The 12314-nt window shown below is 36.5% G+C and overlaps 1 protein-coding gene across 1 annotated transcript in view; it reads left to right on the top strand.

Annotated features, from left to right (window-relative positions):
* Nucleotides 1–7673: 7673 nt before the first annotated feature.
* LOC107757381 (SH3 and multiple ankyrin repeat domains protein 3-like) overlaps nucleotides 7674–12314 on the top strand; it is a 13715-nt gene continuing 9074 nt past the window's right edge. Inside the window, exons 1-4 of the mRNA XM_016574840.1 lie at nucleotides 7674–7830; nucleotides 8221–8388; nucleotides 10516–10632; nucleotides 11688–11765. Of these exons, the coding sequence (XP_016430326.1) occupies nucleotides 7780–7830; nucleotides 8221–8388; nucleotides 10516–10632; nucleotides 11688–11765 (414 nt within the window). The 5' untranslated portion in view covers nucleotides 7674–7779. The remainder of the gene's footprint in view (nucleotides 7831–8220; nucleotides 8389–10515; nucleotides 10633–11687; nucleotides 11766–12314) is intronic.

Here is a 12314-nt window from a genome sequence, read left to right as displayed (position 1 = left end):
TTTATTTTTATTTTGTAGCAAAGTCGGCCTTTAAGCCTCTTTGGATAAAAGCGTCTGCTAAATGAATGGATGTGAATGCACCGCTGGATTCTTTGGCTAGTTCTTTCACCCCTGTTCTAGCTTGTTATTCTGGATGGTGTTTGAAACTCTTCTCTTGTTATTGCCTCTTTAAGGTGAATCGCTGGCTGTTTTCCTCATTTGTAAGCCTCTTTGGATAAAAGCGTCTGCTAACTGAATAATGTAAATGTAATTCAAATACTTCACTTGACTTTTCCTGTATTTGTCGGATTTATTTAGCAGTGCTGTCGTATGCAATAATATACCAGAGAGAGAGATTGGTCATCTTGTTTACTACTTTAGCTTCATTTTTTTAAATTAGTATGGATAATTAAACCTCCTGCCTGTCAATATTTCTGACTTTCAAAGCTTGTGTTTTCACCTCTCTGGCTTGATGTCAATTACAAACTCATGTAGACTTTTTTTTTTTTTTTTTTGCACGATTACAACAGAGAAGGGGAGTTTAATATTTAATGCCAATTAGAAAGAGCAGAGGTAATTAAAGCTGCTCTATATCGTTTCATATTTGGACGAACTGAGGTCAGAGTTAACGATTAGAAACACTTCCACACTAACTACTAGACATATAGATGAAAACGACATCAAAGACAAAATGATATATTTTTATAATGTTACTATATACTGTTTGTACTATTGTTCTCAAACATTAGGGTATGTGCTGTTTCAGCTCAGTTTTTAGATGTCAAGAACTTTTGAACCGTTCAGAATTATTAAAATGAATAAGAATTAATAAAAAAACAACTATATTGCTCTTTTGCAACCACCATATTCATAATGGTATCCACAATTAGCAAACCACTTTTTTGAGTTGAGTTCAATCTATTTTTATTGTTCGAGGGTTGGCAGTATTACATTTATATATATTTATTATAGTTATTTAAAAATGCATTTCAAACAAAATTGAGTTGTGGAGCTTTACAAGTGTTGTTTGTCAGTGATGAGTGCAGTAAGTATGCTCTGCTGCCCTCTTGTGTTTGGTCCCAAACTTTCACCCTGAATATGTTTATGTTTAATCTTGGAGAGTCTGTGAACATGCCTGACACACCGATGCTGTTTTAGCTGGAGTGATGCAAGAGGACGAAGGAAGTAAGAAATCCTTTTGATTTTCTGCTTTACCTCTGTTTAGTTCGAGCTAATTGATCAGATGACAAGCGTTTATGATCAAAACTTTGAAGATAAAGTTCAAATGAAGAAATATTAGAATTGACAAAGTTTAATGTTCTTTCCATGTGTTTGAGTCAATGGAAACGGGCAAAAAATAAATAAATCTGTAACCCAAAGTATTACTCCATAACCTAACATGCAGAATGAACCTTTTGTCTATAGATATAATATAACTGCATTTTTTTTAAATACCCACATTCTTCAAAATATCTTATTTTATGCTCAGCAGAAGAAAGAAACTCATAAAGGTTTGGAACAACTTGCACACTTATGTGCATGCATGTATAACGAACAAATCAATATGAATTAATGTTGTAAAGATTTGTTGTCCATTGTTAGTTTATGTTAACTAATGCATTAATAATCTAAGCTACTGATGAAATGAGTGCAGTGGTTTTCAGACTCGTTCTCTGTCTCTTTGTTTGTTTGTTTACCTCTCACTAAAGAGTCGAGCTGTATTCTGTGTGGAGCGACAGCAGAAACAGATTCATCACGTGTTATGTTCCAGTGACACTCACTGGCAGAATCACTGACGGGGCAGATGATGGCACGAGGAACAGAACACAAGAAAATAAACAGGGGTTTTTGACTAAGTTTGCTGATGCTCAATGACGTGTTATGAGAGCATTTGTACAACAACAACAACACAAGAGCACAAACTCATTCAAACACTCGTTTGCATGTGCATTAGATCTATTGCAAGCAATATTCACAGTGTTCAGAATCCATTGTTGCCAATTTAGCAATTTTGTAGCTAAATTTTGCAACTTTTCAGACTACCCTAGCAACCTTTTCTTCCAAATGCACCTAACAACACATTTAGATTTTTTTTTTTTTTTTTTTTTTGGCAACTTTTAGCAACTTCTGATAAGTGACTCAAACAATAAAGAGGCACACATTTACCATTTAAATTACACAAAAATAGAAAGATGCCTAGCAGTATACACATCATGCAACTTAATGTAGCTGCTATTTGAAACTGTTTATTTAATAATAATAATAATAATTGAATAATTGTTCATTTATGATACACTGAAAACACAAAATACAATGCGTAATTAAAAATGCATGTAAACAGTGGAAAAATCTATGCAATCGATACAGAAAAATCCTTCATATTAACATAGTAGATTGTGCCCTATTTTTACATATTGACTTTTTTTAGAGTGTAGCACACTAACTAACTACACTGCTTAAAAGTATAATTGTTCAGAATGTGTAATACTTGTTCACTAGCTAATACATAAAAACTGAAATTGTAATCGTTCAAAAATGTGTACATTTGTACATGTATTTAAAAATAGTTATTTATATTTTATAATATTATGCATTTATATTATTTTATGAACAAATCTAAATTAACGTGTAAAAAAATGTATTTTGTTTTGCTGAGATTTGATGCAGTGACACAATGTTGCGTCGTGATTATCATTTAGCAACAAACCAACCTTCCTTTAATAACTTCCCCTGAAAATGAGTTGGCAACACTGTCAGAATCAGTTCGAGTGAGTTTTGCTCAGAAAAGGTTTGATTTTCACCCTCAGATCAAAATGTCATTTGGATGGATTGAGCTGTTTTTCAGGCTGATTGATCGGTCAGTGCCTGGATTATTAAGCGTGTCTCTGCAGGAGCTGTGACGGTCCTGTTCTGTTCTTCTGTTTCAAGCCTTTGCAGTGACCTAAATAATGTCCCAGTTTAAAATGAGCTCTGTCTCAGGCGAGGAGGCAGTGACACACAAACGAGTCTTCATCCTATTAAAAACACCAGCCTGTGTTAACTGTGTGAGCTTTCTAATATTGCATTGTAACCGTATGTTTAATGCTGGATCTCCTTGCATCTTTGAAGACTTTTGCATTGCATTAACCACTGAAGCTGGCTCTACTCGGAAGAAAACTGATAGAAATGCAACAATTAAAACTGTAATGTTAGTATAACCTAATGCTTACTTGCTTTAAAACTAACTAAACGCACTTATTTTTGCTGTAGTTTTTAACTGGTGTGGGAGTGCAAAGCAATGCCCATCATTCAGGACACAGATGTTTGAGAGGCTGAGCTGTGCACAGTGAAGGAGTGGACCTAATTTATATATTGGAATATATCAGTTGAATATATCAAACCATCTTTATTTAAAAGTTGCAGCATGTCCTGAGTAAGTCGTTCTCTCAAATGGTGACAGATGCTTCATTTTTTGAGTGATCTTTCCTTTTACGTCTTAATTGTGGCTCTTATGGCTGCTGTTAGGATGTCCAGCACATGGAGTTATTTGTAGCAGTCTCTTCAGAGAGTCACTAGGGGACCGATCTGAATCATCTGTATGAGAGCGACTCTGGATTTCATTTCATAATATCTCACCTGCTTCTCACACATTCAGAGAAATTCACTTGCACTGACCTTTTCTGCTGAACATTATGCATGTTTTTTTTTTTTGTCAAAGGATAATTTTCTTGTCGTTCGTCAGATCCTCTGTTGAAGTGATTCGAGTGACATAAAGGATTTATTAGCATTCGCTCTGATCGTCGGTGGGGATCCTGCGGCTGATAAAGAGCATCTTCTCCTCTTCAGTGGCTCAGATCACACACAGAGAAAGAAGCATTGACGACTTTCAGGTTTGAAATGTTTTTTTAATGTTGCATTTAATGTTTTGAATGCCTCGTCAAAATTTTCAGCAAAGTAGCCTATGTTTAAAGGGGTTCTCTTGATACAAAAGGGGAAAACTTGATACAAATTTATTTTTTGACATTTTTCATACTTGGTTTATAATTTATGTCATTGTCACTAAAACTATGATAACACTTTTCCGAACACATTTAGCTTTTGTTTCACAGAAAAAAAATAAAATAATAATACACACTCCTTAAGGGGGCGTTTTCCTCCACTCTGCATACAATTGTATGTCATGTTTTTAAGATTTACAAGGAAAAGACACAAAGCAAAGCAATGCATGAGGAGACAGATGCAATAACAACAAACACATTTGTGCAGCTTAGAATAGGAGCACAAATGATCAAGACTAAGCACGTTTGGTGATGTAAGTTTTGTGGTTTATATGAGACCAGTGGGGTCATGAAACATACAGAACATGAAGATGAAAAAATGTACGCAAATGACCACTTTCACAGAATTTGCATTATATAATCATTATGGCAATAATTACAATTATTTCAGGCTACTCACATTCAATTACAAATGACATGAATCGCGTAAATCGTTTTTAATTCATAATGGTGAAATCCGTCGAGTAGTTGAGTTAAGAGGTCACTGGATATTATTCTTGTCAATCATTTAAGGTTTCTGTAGTAAAGCAGTTAGTGAATGTTTACAGCTATAATAACCTGAACTGCTGTCAGTTTCTGTGAACAGTGAAGCCCCGCCTTCTTTGTTTTGATTGGCGTCTGAGTCACCGACAAGCTGCAGGACTGCCGAAGCAGATCAACCTAAACATTTAACAACTTGTATTACAAGTGCAAAATTACAAAGTCATATTTCAATATTAATATAACCGACTGATTTTTATTTATTTATTTTTTTTTTTCGTTTTTAAGCCATGCTTTTAATGGCAATTTTTTTCTACATTGTAACTTTTAAAATATGGCAATATAGGTATGTTATCAATCAAATGAAATCCAAATACATAACATCTTTGCACTGCAGAAGCTGCATCTGACGTGAGATTCAGGTATTTTTACACACTGTGTAATGCAGCTCAGAGGTGGCATGAATGCATTTACACTGCAGTTACAATTGCATAAATAATCCCACTAGATTAATGTTTGAAAAAACAAGTGTTGACATATGAATTTATTTATTTATTTTTTTGTGAAATGAGACTTTAATAAGACACAACAGTTTTGCTATGGGTTAAAACAGAGCAAAAAGCGACATAATAGACAATATTGTGTCTAAATCAACAGAACATTTGCAATTGTGCATATATTCAGGGGAAAAAATACAGCACTCTTTCTCGTGTGATATTGTTATACCATATAATATAAATATAAGTCAAAACCCATACGGGACATTTCCCCCACAACTTGAATGCTGGGGGCATTTTATAATGCATTCATATTTTTATTTAGTTTTTGCAAAGTGAATGACATTGCACATCGGTAAAATAACAATTATAATATTAATACAGACAATACATATCACCAGTGTTGGGGGTGACGCATTACAAGTAATGTGAGTTACGTAATCAGATTAATTTTTTTAAGAAACTAGTAAAAAACTGTTTATCATCCTGTAGTTCTGAATCGGAGCTCGATATCAATCACTCTGTAATCAGGTAAAGTCCTGAACAGCCGTGTATTGCCAGAATACAAGAGTGTGGAGTGACAGCAGAGATGAATGGGCTACATGAGAAAAGAGTGCAGCAGATCTCCAATTAGAAACGCTTTATTTGGAAGCGCTCCACTGTGTCACGTCCTATATTCTTCACGTCCTTTAGCAGAAGCTGCACGGGTTGCCAGATCTGCGTAACAAAACCAGGCCTTTGGCCAATCAGAACTAGCCCAGATACCAAAACACAAAACATATCACTCCCATCACTAAAATATTGTAAACAGACTGCGTTTATGATTACTGATATACAGCGATTTTTGTATATGTGTGTGTAGACCTAATGCATTAACAGTGAATGTATAGTAATCATAAGCAGTCAGTTTTCATACATGAAATCAACTGATCTTGAGATTGACTGCTGGTGAACTGAATCTTCGGTGGGGGTGATTATATATTTGAACTATTTGAAAATGAACTATTTACAGTTTACAATCAAATAGTTGTATCTCGGCCAAATATTGTCCTATCCTAACAAACCATACATCAATGGAGAGATTATTTGTTTAACTTTCAGATGATGTATAAATCTAAATTTCAAAAAATTGACCCTTATGACTGGTTTTGTGCTCCAGGGTCCGAAATAAGAAGATATTCCTAAAACATTTTAATCGATGGAAAAGGCTTCTGTAGATGACATTTGTTTTTAATTTACTGGCAACAAGAAGAAGCACTCAATCACAAATGTTTTGGTTTTCAGCTGAAGTGAAGCTGAATATGCCGCGGAGCCCAGCGTCCAGCGAGGATGAGATGGCCCAGAGTGTTTCGGACCATTCTCAGGGATCCAGCTCGGAAAGTTTTAAAGAGGAGGCCATCTACGAGACGATCAGGACAGAACAGACTGTCAGCTGCATGACGGACGTCCAGAGCCACTCGCTGGTCATTAGGTGTGTGTGTGTGTGTGTGTGTGTGTGTGTGTGTGTTTACTGTGTGCTTGATTCATGACTGAAGCCTCTTAGACTCAACGAGTCACATGTGAGGCTCGATTGATCAAAGATTCCATAAGTAATCAAATTTCCATTAATATTTTGACATGTCAGTGTTTTCAACTGAAGCTGTGTGAACCCAGTGTGACAAGTAAAGATTTTGTGTGTAAGCGGTTGAAAAAAAACGGAAGCAGCTGCTGAGAAATGATCAGATGTAATGTGATTGTTTATGATTGACATACAATAGCTTATGCTTGATGTGTGAAGCAGTGTTGTACTGAACCGAAGCCTCACATGACTCTGTACTGTTGTCTCTATCACAGAAGGTCGTGAGGTTTGACCCCAGTGCCTCGGTGTGGGCCGCCAGACAGCGTCTGCTGTGTACTCTGAGTCAAAATCTGAAGGATGTGCTAAACTACGGCCTCTTCCAGCCGGCCACCGACGACAGAAACGGCCAATTCTTGGATGAAGAGCATCTCGTCACAGAATATCCACAGCTGGCCTGTGAGGGCATCCCGTCTCTGGAGGTACAGGGCTTCGGAAAGTAGGGCTGAGTAAAAAATATCGATATCTCGATATTAATCGATTTGCATTTTTACAGAACGATATCGATTCTTAAATCTGCATGAAACTTACGAAGCTACACATCTGTGAGGATCGTGTCGACATCTGTGCACCTGCGTTTGGGCTCATTTCGATCACAATCGTCTGATTAAAGTGAAGTAATGATATGCAATTTACATAAATAAGCAAAAACACTTATTCAAGTAAACAGTAAAAAACTGTAAACAGACGTGTTTTGCTGTGTGACCGTATCTGCTAGTATCTGATGATGTGTATCTAATAGCTTTAAGAATTCAGTCTAACGGCTTCTGACAGAAGGATTTTGGCATCTTTCTTTATTTTCCTTCATATTTTCTCTCTCCAGGCCAACTTGAGGAGGTTTATAGATTGCATCCAACATCATCAGCTAGAGAAACTCTCCAAAATGCTGGACCGAGGCCTGGACCCCAATTACCATGACATGGACACTGGAGGTATGTGTTCTTATGTGTTTTCAGTGCCTATTTTGTCCACGGTCCTATTTATTTGTTTTTCTGCTTTTCAGAATGTTCAATCGCTTTATTTCATCATGTGTGTGTCTGTGTGTGTGTGTGTGTGTGTGTGTGTTATAGAGACGCCGCTCACGATTGCGGCGCAGCTGGAGAATACGGTGGAGTTTATTAAAGCGCTGAGACACGGAGGAGCTCATCTGGACTTCAGGGCTAAAGATGGCATGACTGCGCTCCACAAAGCAGCTTGCTCTAAAAACCAGGCCACGCTCAAGGTACTCAACTCAACTGAGTTTCAGTACATTAAAATCAGGGATATAACACGGCAATGGTGCAGCGGCTGCTATAATTACAGCATAAACAGAACATAAAGCACCACTGACTTTACCAGTTCAACCATTACAACAACTGTACAACACTATTTAAGTTATACTTATCACCTGTATGAGTAGAGTTAATCAGTTTACTCTTTTCATGCCTTATCCATCCTGAGACACTAATGGGATGATAATGGGACACCAAAAGGAACTCTATTCAGTTACTTTAACTCTACTGAATTGCAAAGTGGCAAATGAATGGGAAAGAAGAATGATAGCGATGCCTTAGTTGTGTCACTTCAGCATCATGTTGCGTTGGTGTTTCTTGTGAATGGTCGTGCTCTTCAGACGCTGCTGGAGCTCGGGGCTTCGCCCAACTATAAAGACAGTCGTGGTTTGACGGCGCTGTATCACACGGCTGTGGTTGGTGGAGACACAGACTGCTGCGAGCTGCTGCTGAACCAGAACGCCTCCGTCTGCTGCCAGGACGAGAACGGCTGGCACGAGATCCACCAGGTCAGCTTCACACGCCGCTTTACTAAAGATAGAAGGCTCCCAGGAGTATCAAGTATTTGAGGAATCATACCTCATTACTCTACTCAAAATGTACTTAAAACAGTTTGTTTCAGCTGCTTACACACATTTTCAAAACTTTGCCTCTTTTTTACACACAAATCCAAGAACTGCAAACACAAAATGCAAAATGCATCACATCTCTTGCAGAATGAAGCACTGCGTTCAAAATATTACGAACACATCTCAAACACATTTGCCATAATATTATATTTCTGAATATATCATATTCACACAGTTATTCAAAACCTAAATCTCTTCTTTTATGAGCTCCTGAGTACATTTCTGTACAAGATTGAAAGTAATTAGCAGAGAGATGGTGAAAAATTCACGGTAAACACGAAAACAAGATTGATATATTCTGGTTTAAATACAGCTGAAGTTCTGCGGATGGCATCTGTGCGCTGTGCTGTGATTGATCACTACAACATACAATGCATTTACAAGCAGAAATGTGAAGTTTTATTGTATATTGTTTATGATTTTTTATATGGTGCTATTTTTGTAGGATGAAGGATTCTAAATGTCTAATTACTGTGGAAGTTTTTTTTTTAAGTTTACAATGCTTTATGAATAGTTCAGCCCCAACCCATCACTTGAATAAAATAGAAAAAGAACATTAAAACCAGAAAAAGCAAAGTAAAGCTCCTACTAAAAGTATTAGACAAAACGTTCTGCTTACATAAGCTGGGCATAAAATGGAAAAGCTCACAGAAGAACTGCTCTGCTGAGCAGAACTGTGTGCGTGTTCAATAAAAATGTAACACAATGTTATAGTTTTTTTTCAAAATGCTTACACACAGTTTTTGAAACTATGGCTCCATTTCTCAAAACTATACACACAAAACCACAAAACACACACACAACATACAAAACAAGCAAACACTTCTTTCAAAACTATTTTAACTCTTCTAAAAATGGTATTTCTGCATAGTAACTATATATAAATAATAGTTATTTATTTAGCATAATAAAATAATTAGCCACATACACGTCAAACTACACACAGATGTGAAATATGTAAAACACTGCTCTCGTGAGTCTTTTGCTTGTTCAGAGTGCACTCGCACACACTGTACATGCATATGCACATATACACTGAATATATACCATGTACAGCTGATGAATTTGACACAGTTATGCAACTGAACTTGAATCAATCTTGAACTGACTGAAACTACTGACTTATTAGAGCTGCTTTACAGCAGAATGTGAATTTGATACTATTGTATAAAGTGCTTTAGAAATAAAGTTGACTTTCTGACTTTGCTTATATGCATATTCAGTATACTGTATATATATATATACACACACACACATATTTATTATGTGACACATACATGTGTTTGTGTGTGTGTGTATATATGTATGCACTGTAAATATACACACACACACACACATATACACACACATAGTACATACAGTGTGTATATATATATATATATGTATGTATATACATATATACTGGAAACAGAAATGCATGGGGGTAAAAATAATTTCTTTCTCAAAACTTCTGTTCTGAGTGTTCTAAGTGAACAGATGGTGTCTAAGTGTTTTCACACATGATCACTGTGTGTAGGTCATCAGTAAATGAGTGTGGCATTAAAATAGCAGTGTTTCCCAAATTAAACAAAAGAGCTGTTAGTTTGGAATGATGCGTGTAATGTAGAGAACTTTAGAGTTTTGTAAAAAGTTTGTTTTACAATATCAGACAGAGTTTAAAGCATGTCATGTGCTTGTAGTTTTGCAGACTTGGTCTAAAGATTAGGTACATGAGGGAATGGTTTCAAGTGCGCCTCCAGTACCACTTTTAGTGTCTAAGCGATTTGAAAAAACTGTGATATAATTTTTCTGATGCAAAATCAACTTTGATGTTTTTGTTTATAGAAAGTCTTTCTCTCGTTCTGCATGTTCTGTGTCTTGTGAATAATGTATGTGGGTTACTTTTTAACTTTGGGGGCAAATTTTTGTGTACGTGTGTGCCCGTGTGTGTGTGTGTGTGCGTGTGTGTGCGTGTGCCCGCGTGTGTGTGTGTGTGTGTGTGTGTGTGTGTCTGTGTGTTTCTCACAGGCTTGTCGACACGGTCACGTCCAGCACCTGGAGCACTTGTTGTTTTTCGGAGCAGATATGAGCGCTCAGAACGCCTCGGGAAACACAGCGCTGCACATCTGTGCTCTCTACAACCAGGTGTGTGATCATCAGTCTTACAGTTACAGACAGCGTCGGTGTTTATACAGTATATGGTTAACTACTGAATTTGTTTCAGTGGGGCTTTTGTTGTGTGACTGTAAGTCAGGAAGAATGATGCACAAGCACAGATGCTCAATTTATGACCTTGTTTATTTCTAAATTACAGAGAGTGAAAGCTGTGAAAATGACCATGTACAATGACTTTTCTGTCATTTTTGATCTAGTTTATGCAATTTTATTTAAAAAAAATTGAATTGTTTTTTGTGGAATTGTGATGGAACAAATGCCTCTAGATGCACTTGAAGTCCGTAGAGCCTCGTCATCTGCCTTTAAACGCCAAAACTGATCACCACATTTGATTTTTGGCACATTCCCTCTGGACATTTTATTCCATACATGCAAAAGGTTTAATCGTTATTTGTATTTTTTATATATTTTGAATCTAATAATACAAATACTACTCTTTAAATTCTTCTCAAAAATGTACATTACATTTACATTACATTTAGACATTTAGCAGACACTTTTATCCAAAGCGACTTACAATTGAGGACAATGGAAGCAATCAAAATCAACAAAAGAGCAATGATACGCAAGTGCTATAACAAGTCTCAGTTAGCTTAACGCAGTACTCTTTTTTTATCATATAATAAATAAAAAGAAAACGGATAGAATAGAAAAAGAATAGAGCAAGCTAATGTTAGAGGCCTGTTTTGCTTTTGTTAATTGTATAATAATAAAAAGAAAACAAATAGATAGAATACAAAAGATTAGAGAAGCAATTGTGTTAGTTTTTTTTTTTTTGAGAAAACAAGCAGTTAGTAAATGAATGGAGTGCAAGTAATGGTCCGTCATCCAGCAAGAAATGTCTGTTAGACAAGCTGAGATGCGAGCAGCTATCCTCGGATCATAGGTGACGCAAATACTCCTGCGCTTTATTAAACACAGCTTTATTAGGAATAATACAGTCGGTTCCCAGCTGAATGATTAAAATATATGTTTCATATAAAGAAATGCTTCAGAGATTGACGGTGTGTTTGTGACTCCTGCAGGAGAAGTGCGCTCACGTGCTGCTGGTCAGAGGAGCCGACAAGGAGCTGAAGAACTGCAATAATCAGAGTCCATTCCAGGTAATGTCTTCATGAACGGTCCACGCACCCTTCTCTCGTGCATCTCAGCAAACTTTTAACTTTAAAAAATTTTACTTTAAAAAGTTCACTTGTGCATTGTTATTTATATCACTGAAACCTATGTTACATTAACCTTGCCATAAAATAAATATGATAAAGGTGGATCACTCTGCATGTGTTAGTCTTGGTTAGTATGGTAATATATCGATTAGTATGCTTTATATCAGTATCGTGACCACATTATTTAATATTGGTCACTAATACAATTGTTTGAAATGTGCATTTAATAATTAAACACACTATGTATTTCAGTAGGTTACACACTTGGCCATTCACTGATTTTTAGAAATACTGAATAGTTTTAGGAATTGAATGAACTATTCTTTCATGGCTATGGTTTTGTCAAGCGCTTGTTTGTGTGTGTGTGTGTGTGACACTGTGTGTGTGTGTGTGTGTGTGTGTGTGTGTGTGTGTGTCTGTGTGAGTGAGTGTGTGAGTGTGTGTGTGTGACACTGTGTGTGTGTGTGTGTGTGTGTGTGTGTCTGTGTG

Source organism: Sinocyclocheilus rhinocerous, unplaced genomic scaffold, assembly GCF_001515625.1.
Source record: "Sinocyclocheilus rhinocerous isolate Xijiao unplaced genomic scaffold, SAMN03320098_v1.1 scaffold3032, whole genome shotgun sequence".
Taxonomy (NCBI): domain Eukaryota; kingdom Metazoa; phylum Chordata; class Actinopteri; order Cypriniformes; family Cyprinidae; genus Sinocyclocheilus; species Sinocyclocheilus rhinocerous.
This window is presented reverse-complemented; position numbering and strand designations above follow the sequence as displayed.